At 57.3% G+C, this 19,271-nt stretch overlaps 1 protein-coding gene across 1 annotated transcript in view; it reads left to right on the top strand.

Annotated features, from left to right (window-relative positions):
* Window positions 1–14,273, top strand: part of FOXN1 (forkhead box N1) — a 27,065-nt gene extending 12,792 nt beyond the window's left edge. Inside the window, exons 2-9 of the mRNA XM_012648340.1 lie at window positions 1,125–1,261; window positions 1,695–2,159; window positions 4,440–4,550; window positions 6,337–6,467; window positions 8,093–8,189; window positions 11,472–11,679; window positions 11,796–12,287; window positions 13,954–14,273. Coding sequence (XP_012503794.1) covers window positions 1,139–1,261; window positions 1,695–2,159; window positions 4,440–4,550; window positions 6,337–6,467; window positions 8,093–8,189; window positions 11,472–11,679; window positions 11,796–12,287; window positions 13,954–14,273 — 1,947 coding nt within the window. The 5' untranslated portion in view covers window positions 1,125–1,138. The remainder of the gene's footprint in view (window positions 1–1,124; window positions 1,262–1,694; window positions 2,160–4,439; window positions 4,551–6,336; window positions 6,468–8,092; window positions 8,190–11,471; window positions 11,680–11,795; window positions 12,288–13,953) is intronic.
* The last annotated feature ends 4,998 nt before the right edge of the window (window positions 14,274–19,271 follow it).

The following is a 19,271-nucleotide window of genomic DNA, read 5'->3' as shown; positions in this document are numbered from 1 at the left end:
TCAGGCTGGTTTCGAACTCCTGAGCTCAAACAATCTGCCCGCCTCGGCCTCCCAGAGAGCTAGGATTACAGGCGTGAGCCACCGCGCCCAGCCAAGAACTGACATTTTTTGAGCGCTGACTACAAAAGAGGCACCATGCTAAATTCTCTCAGTCCCTGACGCCATCTGATGCTCATGGCGCCCCGTGAGGCAGGCCCCTCACTCCCCCGTTCTGTGGCCGATGGTGCCGAAGTGCAGAGACTTTGCTGACGCAGCTGGTGAAGGGCCGAGCCCCAAGTCCTCTTAACCACTCCACTGTGCTGGGGACAGAGTTCTCCTGTGATTCCAGAAGGTCTGAGCAGAAAAAGCCCTCAGATCTCCTCTAGTCCAAGCCCCTAGTTTTTCAGGGAGAAACTAAAGCTCCGAAAGGGTAGTGGCCTTCACAAAGTCACAGGTAAGAGAGAGAGTCTGTAGGACATAGGTAGCAACACAGCACTTGCCAGATGTTCCAGCGTGGGCTGGCAGCATCCCCAGTGCCTGCCTGGCTCACAGGGCCACCAGACAACCAGGATCCTTTGAGTCCCCAGTTGCACACTGTGGTCACACCAGCCAGGCTAAGGACCTGAGGGTCACATCACAGGACCAGCCTATCCTGAGGGCCGGGTCACCTGCATTGGGGGGGTTGCTCCAACCCCAAATCTGGGCCTGATCCATCCCCAGATCCACCCCCAACTGCATGGAGACTGCCTGCCGATGTCACCTCGCCTGGCCCTCCGTGGTAGACACAGGAGACAGATCTCGAGGAGCCAGAGGCAGGGCCTCGCTGGGAACCAGTGTCAGACTGGTTCCGTTTCTGCAGCCACAGAGCCCAAGAACAGCCAAGCCTCCTCCTCTGAGGACTCCTACCTGGCTTGATTCGCTCTCCCTCCACGGGTGTCCCCTCTCTCTGTCCTTCTCATTATCTGTTTCCTTCTGTTTCTCTCAATTTCTCTCTGAGTCTCTGTCTCTGTCTCTCCCTCTCATCAGGCCATGGACTGGAGGCAGGGTCCCAGCCCAGGGACAGGGTGGGAGTGGGGGTGGTGGCCCTGGGGTTGGTCACCCCTGGACGCTGGTCCTCACTCTCACTGCAGACGGCTTTCTCCAAGGCCAGGACTGGGTGATGGTGTCGCTACTCCCACCGCAGTCTGACGTCACGCTGCCAGGCCCCACCAGACTGGAGGGTGAGCGCCAAGGGGACCTCATGCAGGCACCGGGCCTCCCAGGCTCCCCTGCCCCACAGAGCGTAAGTACTTGGCATTTAGGCCCGGGCTCAGGCCAAGGTCTAAGGGCTGCACAGGCAGCAGGTAGACCAGTCACCCACACCCCCAGGGACCTCCCAGGGTCTGTCTTGTCCCTTGTACCAGCAAATGAGTACTCAGTGACCCGAGGTCCAGCATGTTCAGATGTAGGCTCTGCTGGTCTCTTCCGACTGGGGCTTTCCCGGGGCAGGGCTGTGGTGCCCCATCCGACTCGGGGTGCCCCAGGTTCAGGGGCAGTATTGCCCTCATCAGATTGGGGCTCCCAAGGGCAGGCTATACCTTCTCCATCATCTGGGGGCTCCTCATAGCTCAGAGCTCAGCCACAGCCTCCTTCACCCAAGCACTGGGGAGCGTCCCAGCAGGTCCCCAGGCCTGGTCCAGCCTCACTCACAGGCCCTCTACCCTCTGTCTACCCAGAAGCACGCCGGCTTCAGCTGCTCGTCATTTGTGCCCGACGGCCCTCCAGAGAGGACACCCTCACTGCCCCCACACAGCCCTAGCATTGCGTCACCAGGCCCTGAGCAAGTCCAGGGTCACTGCCCAGCTGGCCCCTGCCCGGGCCCCTTCCGGCTCTCACCCTCAGACAAGTATCCTGGCTTCGGCTTCGAGGAGGGCTCAGCGAGCAGCCCCGGGCGCTTCCTCAAGGGCAGCCACGTGCCCTTCCACCCGTACAAGCGGCACTTCCATGAGGACGTCTTCCCCGAGGCCCAGACCGCCCTGGCTCTCGATGGACACTCCTTTAAGACCCCGGGGGTGCTGGAGGCCTTCGAGGAGATCCCCGTGGACGTGGGCGAGGCTGAGGCCTTCCTGCCGGGTTTCTCGGCAGAGGCCTGGTGCAACGGGCTCCCCTACCCCCGCCAGGAGCACAGCCCCCAAGTCCTGGTGAGTACCACGGCCAGTGGGCATCCCCCCTCCCACCTGGCCAGGTTCCTGACAGCCTAGAAAGAGTCTTCTGAGACCAAACTCCCGCCTTCTCTTTTCAGACCTTGCCACTCAAGACCAGTGTGCGCCAGGGGAGCGGCAAGCTCAGAGAGCTGGGGCCTCCAGGTCGGCTGGGGAGGGGGTGCCGGCCTGGCTCAATATGGAGGGGCCGGTGGGGGAGGCAGGTCAGGCTGAGGAGGCTGGCAGCTTCCCAGAGGCTCCTGAGTCAGGAGTCCAGTGTGTGACTTCGCTGTTTGTCTAAGTATCAGGAATCCCCAGCTAGACTTGCACGCCCATATGCAAATGTGAGAAGAGAAACACATTCCAGAGGCCAAGAGAAAGGATTTTGGGAGGAGCCATAGAGCACAATTTTTCCCTCTCCAGCCTCAGTGTACCAAGTTGAGAGAAGACTTAAGTCTTGAGGGGCCCTCCCCAGCCCCATTCTTTGCCCAGAGTGGGGTCTGGGTGTATGGACAGAAATACCTTGAAAGCACTTTGGCAGGTAAACATGTCCTTCCACAGCTGGACCTCCAAGCTGTGTGACCTTGGGCTCATCTAACCTCTCTGAGCCTGACGGGAAAAGTAAGCCGAATAGTACCTAGCAACAATAGGATTGTTGCTCTGGCAAGATAGGGGCTAACGGAGCTTGCTCCCCACTCCCAGCTCTGGTTCGGAGGTCCCCGAGGCAGTGACTGAATGGGCTCAGCCAGATGCCCACCAGCCCTTTTCACCTCTTGCTGACAAACACGTCTCCATTCTAGCCCCAAACCACCCCCACAAAGCCCTGTTTCCCGGGCTTGAAAAGGGCAGGTGTGGCCAGGACAGGACCTTATTTTGGTTCTGGAGCCCTTTGACAGCTTCTTCTCAGGCCCCTTGAGCATGACAGCAGCCTGCAGTGAGGACACCATCATCTCAGCCACTGCCCCCAAATGTGCACTCATAACAGCTCCCAATCATTCTGCCAGGTGCTTTCTTTCCAGTGCCCCATTTAATCCTCTCGACAACCCTCTGGAGCATTCCCGCTCTTCCCATTTTGCAGATGAGGAAACCGAGGTTCATGAGGCCAAGTGACTTGCCCAAGGTATCTTCCAGCCTGTACGTGGGCGGCTGGGCCTGGGCCCACACCCTCACCCTCCCGAGCAATGGAGAAGAGCTCCAGGGACACATGTCTATCTGGCCGACTTGCTGGGTGACCTTGGGCACATCGCTTCCCCTCTTTGGGCTCAGCCCCATCATCTGTCAAATGAAGGGGTTGGACATGAGTGCTCTTGGCCCTTCCGGGCCCGGGATTCTGTGATTATGGCAATCTCTGCATCAGCAACCCCAGGGCACACCCAGAAAGAGGTCATGGCTTATTTGCCCCTCTGGGCCCAGATGCTGGTTTCCCAAGGCCCCGCGTAACCCCAGGAAGAGTGGGCCGCCTCCTCCCAGGCTTGTCCGCCTCCCAGGGCCTAGCTGAACATGCTCCTGTCCCTACTCAGGGGACAGCTCCGTGCTAGGGCCTGGGGACTCCATGTGGGCCTCACACGCATGGGAAGCCAGACTCTCGTCACCACTGGCAGGTGCCTGTGCCCAGTATGAGAGAATACACAGGCTCACGCAGACCAGCAATCAGGCAGACTCCCTGTAGCAAGGAACAAAAGCTCTGAGTTGGGGATGGCCAGGAGAGAGAGCCCATCCAGAGAGCCTGCCGGAGCTTTCTGGGGATTTACCGAAGAGGAAGTAGCAGGGACTCAGGGGTCGCAGCTGGATCAGCCACAGGCAGTGGGCGCTCCCCGTGCTCCCCTCACCACGGCTCCGCAGTGGGGAGTCTAAGGGCTGCCACCTTTTCCAGCTGTCCTTTGAGGACCTGCTCCGAGAGGCTGGGGCCCCGAGCCAGGTGAGTGGGGTCAGGCACTGCACCCTCGTGCAGTTCCAGCAGATCTCTGGCCCTTCCCCAGCCTCCGTGCCACCATTGACAATTCTCCCACACTTCCTGGGACCACCCAGCCTCAGCCTCTCACCTGCAGTGAGGCGAGGGGTAGGGAAAGCTGTCAGTTCCAGCCCCAGTGCCACCACTAAATCGCTGAGGGAAAATTTCTCTTGGGAAAATTCCTGCCTTTCTCTGTTCTCTATTGTTCTCCAGAAATAAGCTTTGGGTGAAGCAGCGTGGGGGTTGCTTTTGTGTAAGATTCAGGACATGGGAAAGAGACAGGGAGAGAAATAAGGCCCAGCCTGGTCATCTGCTTTCTCTTCCAGCAGGGGTCAGAGATCAAGGTCAAGCCCCCAGCTCTGGAGAGTGGCCCTGGGATGTACTGCTACCAGCCCCCCTTGCAGCACATGTACTGCCCCTCCCAGCCCCCCTTCCACCAGGTGGGTCTGAGGAAAGTGGACAAGTGGGCATGCTTCCCGGGTCACAGGATAGCATGTGCATGTGTGTGTGTGCACACGCGTACGCACCTGCGTGGGCAGGTGAGGGCAACAGGGCCTGAACGTCAAGGCCAGGCCAACCTGGGTGGGGGCAGTGGCTACTGGGGAGGGAAGCAATTGCCCTTCTCTAGAGGTGGGCCTGTCCGAGTCCCTGGCAGGGCCTGAGAGGTCTCAGATTTGAGAGTGGGGCTGAGATTCAGGCAGGGCCATGGTGTAAACCAAAACGGGATGGAGGAGAAGAGGCACCCCAGACAGGCGGAGAGACAGAGACAAGAGGAATATGCGTTGTGACACACAAGGCCGAGCAGGGCAGGGAATAAGGGCTCCCATCTAAGTCAGCCACCGTCTTGCTCTGTGACCTGGGCCTCAAACTCCCCTGTAGCCTAGAGAGGGTGGGCACCAGGTGCGGGGTTGGGGACCTTCCCATCTGGAGGGCTCCAAGTTCCCATCATCTTTGGCCCTTTCCCCCACCCCAGCTTCAGCTCCTCCCAAATGTACAGGATGCCAGGTAGTCATCCCACACTGGCACGGGATGGAGGATTTTTAAAAGAGAAAGGAAAGAGCCCCAGAGGAGCTAGGCAGCTCCCAGGAGTCACCGGGCAAGACAGAGCAAGTGGCTGCCCAGCGCCCAGCTCCATCCACCTGCAGCCTGGCACTGAGACAGGCCCTGCCTGTGGAGCAGGTTCTACTCCCAGCTCTTTGGCACTGGCCCTGATCTTGGCCAAGACCAGGAGGCAGGCGGGGGGTGGGGGGGGTGTCAGACTGCCTGCTTTGTGGGGGAAAGAAAGAGTTGGAGGGAAGCAAAGGAAGCGCAGGAGGGGACACCCTCCCTGCCCTGAGGGCCCTCACTGGAATGGCCTAAGCTATGCTGAGGCTCACTGTCTGACCCAGGGTAGGGGATGTCCCCGAGGCAGCCTGACCATCAGGGACTGAGCCACAGCAGGATAAGGGGCCACCAGACCTTAAATGGCCTCACCGTGCCTGGCCCTGCTTTGATGCCCTCTGCTGTCCACACCCCCTCTTGAACAAGATGGCCGCACCCAGGGCTTTATGGAGCCTGGAGAGAGGGTGACTCAGGCTCTAAGTGTCTCTCGGGTGACCTGGAAAGAGCACTTGAGCCTGGAGCAGCTGGGGGAGTCACAGTCTCCTACCCCCTGCCCCCATAAAACACCATCCCTGGCACCACAGCCACTCCCTGTGCCATAAAAACACCTCCTACCCCCACCTGCCCACCACCATGACCGGCCCTTTCAAAGAGCCATTGAAACTCGTAAAAGGTGGCAGTGCCCAGCAAACACCCAGGTTGGACATCCCACTTCCGGCCCAGCCGCCCCAGGAGATGCAACGGAGGCCTGGAGCGCCTGCCTGGAAGGGCGCAGGGGCAGGGGGCTGCCCCTCATCCCTCACACTCTCCAGCCCAGGCAGGCTCCTTCCATCACCATGGCAACGGAGCACCTAAAGGGCTGGGGGAAGGAGCTGGAGGATGGGGGCTTTGAGGACTCTGAGATCCTGAATTCCAGAAAGTGGATCTCCTCACAGGCCCTCAGATGCCCACCCTGCTGGCTGCCCCCTCAGATAGCTCTGCCATAGGGGTGGCGGAGCCCGGGACCAGGGAGAGGAGAATCTGGCCTCAGCTCCTTCTGTGGATGTATATGAATGGGGCAGGGGGAGGCCCCCCTGGAAAGGCTGGGAACCATGGCGATCACTCTGCCCTCTTTGACCTCTACAGTATTCGCCAGGTGGCGGCAGCTACCCTGTACCCTACCTGGGCACCTCACACTATCCGTACCAGCGGATTGCACCCCAGGCCAGCACCGATGGGCACCAGCCTCTCTTCCCAAAACCCATCTACTCCTACAGGTACGTCTCCCAGCTCTCCTGGGGCGGAAAGAGGGCCTCTGAGGAAACTGAGGGATGGAATCCTCTGGGTGTGAGGGCAAGTGCAGGAGGTGGAAATCATATCCAGTGGGCTTCCAGAGGGTGCTGAAGAGAGGGTTCCTGCAAGGAGGCAGGGGGACAGACTGGACCACCTCTGGCCTTTTGTCTAACCCTGGGAAGTTAGGTCTGTGGCTCCACTCAGCACATGGTGGTGTCCTGGGGTGAGCCTGCTGAGCTGTAACCTCCCAGGGCCCAGGGCCTGGGGCTGCCAGTTTAGGGGAGATGCTCCCTATCTCCCCTCTCCCTCCCCAGATACAGAGAGAGGCCCCACCTCAAAGTCCTACTGGAAGTAAATGAGGGATGAGGCCTGCAGCCGTGACTCAGTTATGCACCATCTGCCAGATCTGGTGGCACTTCTCTGGGGTTGGGGTTTGAAGTGCCAGCAGACCCAGACTGTCCAGGAGACCCTTCCATTTGCCCTTTCATTCATCTCACCAAGTGACACTTGACCTAATGTGTGCGAGGCCCCACGTGGGGTCAGGTCATCAGCTAGTGTGAGCTCGGGGAAGGAAGAGGAACTCACAGGTCAGCCAGGAGCACAGAGAAGGGGTCTGTGAAAGGCAGGGTCATGCACAGAAGGGAGCACATGCAGGCCTCGGAGTCCAGTAGAATTGGGTTCAAGATTGGGCTCTGGAGTTTACTAGCTGTGAAACCTCAGGCAAGTTGCTTAATCTCTCTAAGCCATAGTTTATTCCTCTTAAAAAAAAAAAAAAAAAAAGTCAGGTTGAGGGCAGCAATTCAGGCTGTTGGAAGGATGAAGTAAGAAAATGTAGGTACCACACCTGGCACACTGTAGGGGCTCAAGAAACCTTAGTCGCCTGGCCAGGTGTGGTGGCTCACATCTGTAATCCTAGCACTCTGGGAGGCCAAGGCGGGAGGATCACTCGAGGTCAGGAGTTCTAGACCAGCCTCAGTAAGAGTCAGACCCTGTCTCTACTAAAAATAGAAAAAATTAGCCAGGCGAGATGGTGGGTGCCTGGGGAGGCTAAGGCAGGAGGATCACTTGAGCCCAGGAGTTTGAGGTTGCTGTGAGCTAGGCTGATGCCACCGCACTCTAGCCCGGGCAACAGAGTGAGACTCTGTCTCAAACAAAAAAAGCAAAAAAAAAAGAAACCTTAGTTCCCTCCCTGCTATCCAACATTCATGCAATTGGCTGAGGACTGACTGGTGATGGCAGCTTCCGTTTAATGAGTGCCTTCTATGTGCTAGGCATCCTCTTTAATCCTCACAACTCTGAGCTAGCTATTGCTTTCTTCACTTCAAAGTTGAAGTAACTGAGGTTCAGAGAGGTTAAGGCATTTGTCCAAGGTCACACAGCTAGTGGGTGGCCAAGCCAGAATGGCAACCCGTGTTTCTCAGATTCCACAAGACCCTGGTATGTCTGTAACTCCTGACATCAGCACACACTTCAGTGGACATTTTCTCAACCCTCCTCTTTTCAACCTTTCAACTCCAACCTCACAGAGTCTGTCACGGGGTGGGGGGGCTCTGGGTGGGCTCGGGACTGGTCAGAGGTTCAGACTCTCGGGGGCTTTCTCTGTCTTCAGCATCCTCATCTTCATGGCCCTTAAGAACAGTAAAACCGGGAGCCTTCCTGTCAGCGAGATCTATAATTTTATGACGGAGCACTTCCCTTACTTCAAGGTAAGCCCAGATCCACGCCCTAAGTCCCCTCAAGTCCCCCCAAGCCAGGCTGCTCTGGGGCCAGAGGATTCAGCCCAGAGGTCAGGGGAAAATCATAATGAAAGCCAGAGGGGGTTTGTCTCCCACCACACACACTGTCCCTCGTCCCAACCTCACAAAGACCAAGTTCCTAAAGAAGGGCCTCCATGTGGGGAACAGAGAGCCCAAGCTCCTTTTCCAAGGTCACACAGCAGGCTGGAGGGAGACCTGCTGGGGGAAAGCAGACATGTCAGTTCTGCCAGGTCTCAGTGAGCATTGATCTATCCCAAGGTGGGAGAGAAAACTGGGGAAGAAATGAGAGACTGTCCCCATTACTACCCCCAGCATGCTGTGGGGCTGGGGCGAGGTAGGTAGGAGCTGGGGATGCTGGGGCCGAGGAACCCGTTGCCTTCCAAGGTGAGATTAGGATCTGCCTCTGTGGGCGGCAGGCTCAGCTGCAGTTCTACCAGAAAGCGGGGTGTGGGCTTCATGGTCTTTGAGTGTCCCAGGGACTTGACTGGCTCACCCGACTCTCCTCCCACCCCTTGGGAAGAATCTAGCAACTAGATTCTAGTTCCTGTCATCTACAAAAGGCGCTTCTGAGGACTCTACCCAACTGCCTCCCTAGAGGCAAGACAGGTGCTCTTCTCCCAAGATGGGCAAACACATCGGAAAGGGTGGTCCATCTGCCCAAGGTCACACAGCAGGTGGGATCAGTTTCTCAGTCCAGCTGATTGGCTTCACGCACCACCCACTTCTCCTGGTTACATGTCCCGCAGACCCTCCGGCATAGACCCCTTCTCCTGGGGTGGTGTAGTGGAGACAGGAGCTTGTGTGGGCGCCTTCTCCAAGACCTGCACCCTGGTGAACACAATTTCATCCTCTACCTGGCAGAGGACAGGAGCTGAGACCCAGCTAGTCCAGAACTCAGCTCCACCTGCCACTGGGTGGTTCCCAGCCCTGCCATCTAACCATCTACCCAACCGTGCTGCCTGGGGATCACTTGAGGCTGATGTTCAAACAAGTTCACACTTGCTGAGCTGCCATCAGATGGGGAGTGGGCAAGATGGCCAGAGTCTGGCCAGGAATGGAAAAGTATGTTGATCAACAAAACTTCTGGAAGGGAGAGGAGGAGGCAGGAGAGTTGTCTCTAGGATTCGAGAAGCATCCAGGCCTGTATCCAGGGCTGCCCCATACCCCAGCAGGTTAGGGGGCTGAAGTCTTCCCAACCCCGGCTGGAGGGTCTTCCTGGGCTTCATTCGGGCCCTGCCCCTCTCAGCCTCCCTCCCTGCCAACTGCTGGCTGGCCCCAGCCCCTCCCTGCATCTCACCTTCCTGGTTTAATTATTTTTCCTGGGAGCCGTGTAATCCTTGTTTTATGGGGCTGAGGAGTGAAGAGGTCTAACAGCTTTTTTAAGGGTTCTAGTTGTTGTTCTTAGCTGGTTGCATCACTCCCTGGCTCCCCAGTTTACATTTGATTTCAGAGAGAAAGCATCTCACTAGATGGTGAGGCAGGCCCTGTGGGGTGATCTGGGTAGGGCCCTTGGCGAGGGAACAGAGTTGTAGTCTGGGCTCTGTCACTGCAGCCCTGTGCGATCTAGCGCTAGGCCCTTTCTTCTCCGGACTTTAGTTTCCCAGTCTGTAAAATGGTCGTGTTGGACCAGTTGGCACATAGATTCCTTCCGACTCGGACAATTTCCCTCTGACCCACCTAAGGAATTAGCTCAAAGGTTCCCTGTCCCCTCCATCTCTCACTCCCCATTTGAAGGTCATTCTTCTGGGCAAGGACAGAGTGGACCCTGGGGTGGGCAGCACTCATACCCCAGGCAGCTGATGTGGGCGTCCTACAGCACCATGAGTCAGGGATGCGGGACCGGAGAAGTGGCCAACTGCTGGACATAATTGTTAGTGCTGACCATCCTTCTTTCAAACAGGAAGTGGCTGGGGTGGGGGCTGCCCTGGCATCCCGAAGTCACAGATTTACAGGGCCATAAAAGGTCCCAGTGCCCATTAACTCTGCCCATGGGGTGACATAGCCTTGACTCCTAGTGGGGGCTGTCGTGGGAGTCAAAGGTAAATCCCCAGTTGGCTGACCTGGTGGCTCAAGAATCCTCCCTGGTGACCCTGGGAGCCTTGGAGGTCATCTCAGCCAGCCCCCAGCCCCAGGCCAGCTGCCCCCAAGAAAGGCTGAAGCAGCTCCTGCCAGCACCTTGGAATGACGCTGGCATCAGGGCCCGGTTCTGCTGGGCGTGATTCAGCGTGGCTGCTCCCTGGGGCGAGTGAGCAGGGGAGGAGGGAGTGGCCGCCCCTCATTAAGCAGAAACTTCGGGCTGAAAGAGAGAGGGACCAGGGAATGAGGGCGAAGGAGCCCCACCACCTGAGCAGGTGCCCTCCCCACCGTCAGCCCACGCTGGGCTCAGGGCTGTCACAGAGCCCGGAACAGCGCTGGAGGTGGGCGGGTGGGGAGGGCCCAATGGCACCCCCACCTCCGCCTCTCACCCAACTGAGTCAGCCTAATGGTTTTTACAACCCTCCCTGGGCACAATTACTGCACTGGTGGCATGACCGGGCCTCCTAATGGGTGTTTATTCTGTTGGCACGAGCACCCCCGCCCGAAGGCTGGCCTCTTCACCAGGGCACGCCCCTGGGCACACTCATGTGAACACTCACGCTCACACACTCGTACGACCGTGGATACCCACACACACACCCGGAGAGACTCTCACACTCAGCCGTCCTCACGCTCAGGAATTCACAGACCCACTCCCAGGAGACGGCGATCGCGCAGGAAGGGGCACTGTGTGTGCACACGCTCATACACACTGCCCGTCCGGACACCACAACCCAGACGGACACACAAAGCCGTGGGCACTATGTGCGCGCACACGCTTGCCAGCCTCACCCAGCTCTCTTTCTCCCAAGTTTGCCCCAGAGGGGATGAGGCAGACCCAGGAGAGGAACATTCTGTAGCCTCCTCCTAACCCCCCAAAGCTGGCACAGGAGACCTCGGGGCAGTCAGTTCCCTTTCCGCAGAGGGGTCCACGCACAGGCCCGAAGACCCAGTGGGGAGCGGTCTGACTTCAGATATGGGGCAGGAGGAAGGCAGATTTTAGATGAGAATAACTCGTGGTCAAGGTTCCTGCACCCCTCTCCCCAACCGCTGAAGCACCTGGAGTGGGCAAAGGAATGTTCTAGGGCCCAGACCTGGAGCCAGCCCTGGCTACTTGACCTCAGCCTGAATTCTCGCCTTGCTCTGCCCTGGCAGACAGCACCCGATGGCTGGAAGAATTCCGTCCGCCACAACCTATCCCTCAACAAGTGCTTCGAGAAGGTAGAGAACAAATCGGGAAGTTCCTCTCGCAAGGGCTGCCTGTGGGCCCTCAACCCGGCCAAGATCGACAAGATGCAGGAGGAGCTGCAGAAGTGGAAGAGGAAAGATCCCATTGCCGTGCGCAAAAGCATGGCCAAGCCAGGTGAGGGAGGGCCCGGGGTACCCAGGAGCCTAAAAAAAAGAAAGAATTGGTGAGTGAGGAGAGCTGGGGAGGGCTGTGGAGGTCTCACGGGGTTCTTTCTCTCTTGGGCCTTTCAGAAGAGCTGGACAGCCTCATTGGAGACAAGAGGGAGAAGCTGGGCTCCCCGCTGCTGGGCTGTCCGCCCCCCGGGCTGGCAGGTTCAGGCTCCATCCGGCCCCTGGCACCTCCAGCTGGGCTGTCCCAGCCGCTGCACTCCCTCCATCCAGCTCCAGGCCCCATGCCTGGCAAGAACCCCCTGCAGGACCTCCTCGGGGGGCACGCACCCTCCTGCTATGGGCAGACATACCCTCACCTCTCGCCGGGCCTGGCCCCTCCCGGACCCCCGCAGCCATTGTTCCCGCAGTCAGACGGGCACCTGGAGCTGCGGGTCCAGCCAGGCACCCCCCAGGACTCGCCTCTGCCTGCCCACACCCCGCCCAGCCACAGCGCTAAGCTGATGGCTGAGCCTTCCCCGGCCAGGACCGTGCATGACACCCTCCTGCCAGATGGAGACCTCGGTACCGACCTGGATGCCATCAACCCCTCTCTCACCGACTTTGACTTCCAGGGTGAGCTAGGGGTGGGAAAAGGGAGGTGGGACAGGATTGGAGAGGGGCACCTGGCCGTGTGGCCCATTCCCTCCGAGTGTCCAAGCTGCAGCCTGCAAGCGGCTGGGTTTCTGGTCAACTGAAGCAGAGAAGGCCCGAGCCGGCAGGGGTGTCAAGCTTCCCACTCGCTGCCTGCCACCCAGAGCATGGGGCAAAGAGGAATGTCCTTGGCCCTGTCTCCTTCCTCCTGGTGCCCCGAACATCACAGCTGACCCCGTCATCAAAACACTCTCAGCTCTGGACAGGCCAGAAAGGGCTCGATGTTCTATTCCATATCTGATCATGAGTGATCGATCGTTCTGAATATTCCCAGAAGCATTTGCATTTTGTCAGAGTTCATCTCTTAAAGCAGGAGAGAGAACCTTCCCCTGGAGGAATGTAAGGCCTAAAGCTGGGCAAGTCCTGGGGAGATTTGGGGACAGAAGTCCAGGGAGAGGTTCTATCCATTCCACACCATCTTGCCTGTCCCACGTCTGCATGTGGCCAAGTCCCCAGACTCCCACCTGAATCCCAGTGCACCTCCGGGCACTGGTACTGACCACAGGAGGTTTGGACGGGGGAGATGACCAGGCCTCCGCCTCGCTGTGTGCACTGGGGTGGGGACATCCACAAGCAGGTGAGGCAGCCTGTCCTCAGAGGGCTCCCAATCTGATGAGGACACAGCCCAGGTCTTGGGAAGCTACTGTTAGGAAAGCACACATCGAATCTCAGCACCGTCCAGCAGTGGGGAGCAGGGCTCACGCAGCCTCGGAGGGAGCTGCAGACGTAAACATTTACTCAAGCCCCTCCTGAATTTCAGGCATCATGCTAGTCTCTTCGCGTGTGCTCTCTCACCTGGGCCTGGAGGATAGGAGGGATTATTATTAATCCCATTGCACAGAAGCACACAGACGTTTAGTAACTTACTCATGGTCACTTAGCTAGAAAGAGAGAGTGCTAGGATTGGAACCCAAGCAGCCAAATCCAACCCAGGGTTTAGCCAGGCCCTCTTCCTCCAGACCTTGCAGCCTGACACCCTGGGCAGGAGCTCCAGGCCCTGGCCTGCCACGATGCAGGCCACACAGCACAGAGAGGGACCCGGTAGCAGCATCGTTTGCTCCCCAGAGTCAGGTGTGTTTCCCAGCTCTGTTCCTGATCCCAGGCCCTGCCGTGGAGGAAGCCCAGGGAGCCATGCCCATCCTCCTCATTGGGTCCCGCAGTGCACTGTGGGCAGATCCTTGGTCTGGGCGGGGCAGATCCACCTTCCTTGGAGCCTGGGCAGGAGCCAGGGTAAAGTGTTCCTGGGGGGTCCCCCCAGGCTAAGCCCCAGTGCACAGCATTTGCATCAACCCTTCTGGTAGGCAGTTCTAAAGTCCGTGACATGCCCCAATGCCCCCTGCCAAAACAGCCACAGAGGTCATCTAAATCTATGGCTTTCAGACCATGCTATATGGCAGGAGGAATCTGAGGCTCAGAGAGGTTCAGCAACTGCCTGGGGTCACACAGCTAGTGCCAAGATCTGTTCCCACTCCACGCTACCCTGATCCTGCTCTCTGCAGCATCTGAGGGCCCTGGGGAGAAGGGTGGACAGGGCTCCTGCGGTGCCTCCTGTGACACCTGTTCTTTTCTTCCCTACTCCCCCAACTAGGAAATTTGTGGGAACAACTAAAGGATGACAGCTTGGCCCTCGACCCCCTGGTATTGGTGACCTCGTCTCCGACATCATCTTCAATGCCACCACCCCCGCCACCACCCCACTGCTTCCCTCCCGGGCCCTGTCTGGCAGAGACAGGCAGTGGAGCAGGCGACTTGGCACCCCCAGGCGGTGGGGGCTCCGGGGCACTGGGTGACTTGCACCTCACCACCCTCTACTCGGCCTTCATGGAGCTGGAGCCCACGCCCCCTACGGCCCCCGCTGGCCCCTCCGTGTACCTCAGCCCCAGCTCCAAGCCCATGGCCCTGGCATGAGCTATTCCAGCATCGGCTCCAGCCTGTGCCTGGTGGGGACGTCCCGGCTGGTCGCCCACATCGGGCTCACCTTAAAGGTCAAGGAAGGAAAATACGACCCGTCCCCTATGCTGCTAAGCCAACTCGTTGTCAGCTGGCAGCTGGGGGTACAGAGGACACCACCCGGGATGCTGCCCCTCACACATTTCTGCCACCTGGTGGTCCAGCTCCTCACTGAGGGCCCCTGAAGAGCAAGTGTCCGGGCAAGAAGAAAGTGCGCTCTCGCCCCACACTTAAGCCCTCGGGCACGCGCGCGCACGCACACACACACACACAGAGACACACACACACACACACACACACGGTTATTCAGACATACAGCTCACCTCACCGCGTACCTTACACCCAGAGGAACCAATACCACATCACAGAGAGCCTGTCTTCGTTTCTGGCTGATACCTGAGGGCTTTGCTTACCAAAAGCTCAGGGCACCGTGCCAGGCCAAAGACCCCCCGCCCCAGACCCCCTTCTGACATCCACGTGCTCTGCAGGCCTGGTCCCCTGCAGTCATGTTCTTTCCCGGAAGCCCCCTGTATTTATTCTCCCATCTTTGCCCCAACATCCCAGCAAGGAGGAGGAGCTAGAGCGCTCCTCCCCAGATTGTCTGCGGACCCCCCAGGGGGGCTGCCACTTCGCAGCTCCCACTCTGCCAGGCTCTACCCATCCTCAGTACACGCTCCGTCTGGCCTCCCCCAGGGTGACATGCAGGAGGGGCAAATTCACTCCAGGACCAAACTGAGCCCAATTCTGACAGTGTTTGGAAAAGCTCTTGCCCCCGGAAACTTGAACATGTCCTCTTCTCCCAGTCCCGGCTGCAGGAAGAGCCCCCTCGCGGTCACCACAATCTCACTCCTTCTCTGGAAAGAAAGTTCATGCAGTTGAGGTCCCAGCTTACTACAGACAGTCCCTGACTTAGGATGGTTCCATTTAACACTTTTTCGACTTTACAATGGTGCGAAAGGAATACATACTCAGTACGTTCCTCAGCTTAGCATGGGGTTATGTTTGATAAACCCATCATCAATTGAAAATACCGTAAGTAAAACACGTACTTTCTACTTACGATATTTCCAGATGCGGTGGATTTATCCAGATGCAGCCCCATCGTAAGCTGAGAATCCATAGTTACTTCCAGCGGTCTCAGGCAGCCTGGGCATCGAGGGAGGCGTAGCCAGGCACGAGGTAGCAGGGAGCACCCACGCCCCCTCTCTTTGACTGCTTGGCAGACCCAGGACACCCGGGAAGTACAAGGGATGCCCCTGGCACCAAGGGGTGTGGCCCAGGTGCCCGCCATGAGCCCACTCCCACCACGGGGAGCCTCAGCCCACCCCAGGCCTGGGGGTAACAAGAACCTCCAGAGGTTGGCCCAGGGCTCACATGAGGCACAAGCAGATGCCCGAATGGCCTGCCGGTGTCCCCTGTCCTGGAACAATAAAGCAAGTGCCTTGTGGTCTCACCACCGAGCCTTCATTTCCGGACCTCCCCTCACTGGGCAGAAAAGCCAGGCCACACTGATGGTAGCTGCCCTGGGCTTGTGATGTCACTCCCGCCCCCAGCTGGAACTGTGACATTTCCAAATCCAAAGAGTGAGGCATCTAGGAGGACTTCCTGACCAGGCTGAGCAGGCTGAGGGGCAGGTAGCAGGACCTCTTCCCAGGAAAACTTCCCAACAGGTTTGAGGAAGAGGCTGCCCTGCCCACAGGAAGGGGAAGATGCCCTCCCCCACACCTGTTCCTACTGAGATCTGCCCCTCCTTCCTTACACCCTCCGATCTCCTCACACAAGAAGGGATCTCTGCCCTATCCAGGCTGTGCCTTCCTGCTCCGCATTTTGGCCCTGGCTGGGAGAGATGCCAAGCATTTGGGAGCCCTGGGTTCCACAGGTGACGAGAATGGAACACAGCCTGGTGCTGTGTGCACTGCTGGCCCTGGAGGGTGTCTCTGGAGAGTTAGGGCTCACTCAGTCCCACTTCAGATTCAGCCCCCAGGTACCACCTCCAGCTGAGCTGCTGTCACCAAAGGGCAGCCTGAGAGGCAGCCCTGTAGCTGTGCCTCAAGAGGGGTGGGGCAGACGTGGGAGCCAAAAGCATGTACATGAACCTCAAGTCTCAGAGCTGCCACAGGTGAGGCTTCTGCTTAGAAAGTTCTTCCAGAGGCCGGGCCTGGGGGCCAGCAACACCTACCATTAAGACTGTAATGCTATCCAAGGTCCCATAACAGAATCCACCTACCTCAGCGTCTCCCTGCTGGAGGCTCTAAGGCTGGGTCCAGGACGGGAGGGCTAGGGTGGGTTAGGGAGTGGGGGAAGGCATGGCCAGCACCCAAAAGGAAGACCACCTGCCCCAACCTGGGCCCAGCTGTCTAGGAAGGGGGTGAATGCTCTCTGCCAAGCCCTCAGGTGACGTTGCACCCCAGCTCTGTCCAGCCCTGGGCCTGCGCCTTGACGCCCAGTCCCCCAAGGACAGGGCAGGTGTTTCCTGGGAGAACTTTCCTGGGACCCACTTGCTTGCCACAGACCCTGGGAGCTCAGACAAACCCACCCTGCGCCCCCAGCCGAGCAGAGGACATCTCCAAGGGGCCCCAGTCAGACCAGTCCTGTGGGCCCATTCAGCACCCCTGTGAGTGAGCGGGCCCCCAGTGCAAGCAGGACAGGTGGCAAGCACATAGGACATTGCGTCTGGTTTTGTGTGTGTGTGTTTGTAATCAGACCGGCCCTCAGACTTTTTAAACTGGGCCTAAGCACCACCTGGAAATGAGCCCCACACGCCCGCTCACGTGCTGCCCCCTGCTGGGCACTCCACACCTGGCCCTTGGCCCACATGTTAGGATGAGCTGCAATCTGAATGGATGCAGAGTCCCCAAGTCCCCTGTTTGGGGGGAATTAACCCTTTTGTTCAGGGACTCTAAATGTGAGGGTTCTCAAACTGTTTGGAATTCACAGGTCCAGGAACTTGGATAAAAGGAATTACATCTTCATTTTCACTCATCTCTACCTGAATGAAATTTAGCATTTTCCTCGATTATGAATGTCAGCAACAAATCACAACAGCTTTAGTAGTACCTGTGACTTTGTCTTTAGAAACCACAGACATTTTCGTATTATAGGATAGGTATCACAGAATACACACACACACACGCACACACACACACAGTCATGCATCGATGAACAACAACAGGGATACATTTTGCGAAACCCATCCTTAGGTGATTTCGTCATTGTGCGAACATCACAGAGTGTACTCACACAAGCCTAGATGGCAGAGCCTACTACACACCTAGGCTGTATATGGTATGTCTTATTGCTCCTAGGCTAAAACCTATACAGCATGTTACTGCATTGAATATTGTAGGCAGCTGTAACACAATGGAAAGTATTTGTGTATCTAAACATAGAAAAGGTACAGTAAAAATACAGTATTATAATCTTATGGGACCACTGTCATATATGCAGTCTGTCATTGATAGAATTATGCAGCACATGACGCAGACACACATATATACAGTCATCCCTCGGTACCCGTAGGGGAGTGATTCAGGACCTCCCAAGAATACCGAAATCCACAGACACTCAAGTCCCTTATGCTAAAATGGTGTAGTATTTGCATGGCACCTACACACACATCCTGTACACTTTAAATCATCTCTAGATTACTTGCAATACCAAATACAATGTAAATGATATGTAAATACTTGTCATACTGTATTATTTAGCGAATAACAAGAAAAAAAGTCTGTACATATTCAGTACATTTTTAAAAAATATTTTCTATCCACAATTGGTTGAATCCACAGATGTGGAACCCACAGATGCAGAGGGCTGATTGTATATAGTTTTTAATACATAAAATATGTAGGACTATAATATATTTTATGTTCTTTAAAATCTTTTATTATCTGTAGGCTTTAGCAGACCGACAACAAAGGGGCCGTGGCACATAAAAAAGCGAAGCACCCTTGCTTTAGTTGCCAGACAGTGGGGAAGTGGAGGGTGACTCTTAGGGGAGGGGTCAGGCTAGGGCAGAAGGCACAGGGGACCTGGGACAGCAGCTCTTTGCCAACTGGAAGGGAAGCGTCTCAGTATTTTAACAACTGGTTTGGCAGTGCCAGCGTGCATCCTGCAGGCCAGCCCAGGAGGGCATGAGCCGGGGTTTCCCTGCAGTATTTGGGCTTTCCTGCTCTACCCGGTGGCAGGAGCTTCATGACATCCCTGAAGAGTCAAAGCAAAATGACTGGCCCACTTCAGAGAGACAGAAGGGAACGGCCCCTTCAAGGTCAACAGCTCTTCAGCATCAGAGCCAGAACTAGCCCTACCTCCACCCTGTCTTCTTCCGCCTTCTTCTGCCCAGATTCCTAGGGAAAGTGCCAGGAACTAAGTGCAGCAAGTTGCGCCATTAGCGGCAGGACCAGTGCCAGAGGCATGAACACTTAAAAGAGGGGGGTTGTTGGGGAGGCCAAGGCTTTTTCCAGCCAGGCCGCCTCCAAGCCCGAGGGACACAGGCCTCTCTCAGGGTGTCAACCTGGTTCCTGCCCCAGACATGAGAATCCCAGAATAGGGACCTTCCTCCCTGTCTGAAGGTGGAAGTGCAGCAGGCCCAATCGTCAGCCTCCACCCAGTTCTCCTTCGCAGCTGCAGTGAGGAGGTGGGGGAAGGTCCTCTTCCTGACACCGGTGTAGATCCCTCTTCCTCGGCCCGTATAGCTTCTCTGCAGACGTGTAACCCGTAAACCACGACAAACCCCTGCGCTGTACTTGTGCACCTACATAGCCTCATCTGCAAACTAATCCCCGCCACATTCTTCTCCACATGCTCCTTCCTCACCTTTGTGGCTACTGACAGTTCCTGACCTTGACCTTGCTTCGTGTGACATTCTTCCTTCCCTTAGCTCCTAACACAGTCTGCTCCCAGACAGGCTTCTGTCCCACCTCCCTGGAGGAGTCTCCTCCTACCGCCATCGCTGGT

This window comes from Propithecus coquereli, unplaced genomic scaffold (genome assembly GCF_000956105.1).
Source record: "Propithecus coquereli isolate 6110/MARCELLA unplaced genomic scaffold, Pcoq_1.0 Scaffold281, whole genome shotgun sequence".
In the NCBI taxonomy this organism is placed as follows: Eukaryota; Metazoa; Chordata; class Mammalia; order Primates; family Indriidae; genus Propithecus; species Propithecus coquereli.
Note: the sequence above shows the minus strand (reverse complement) of the source record. Positions and strands in the feature narration are given on the sequence as shown.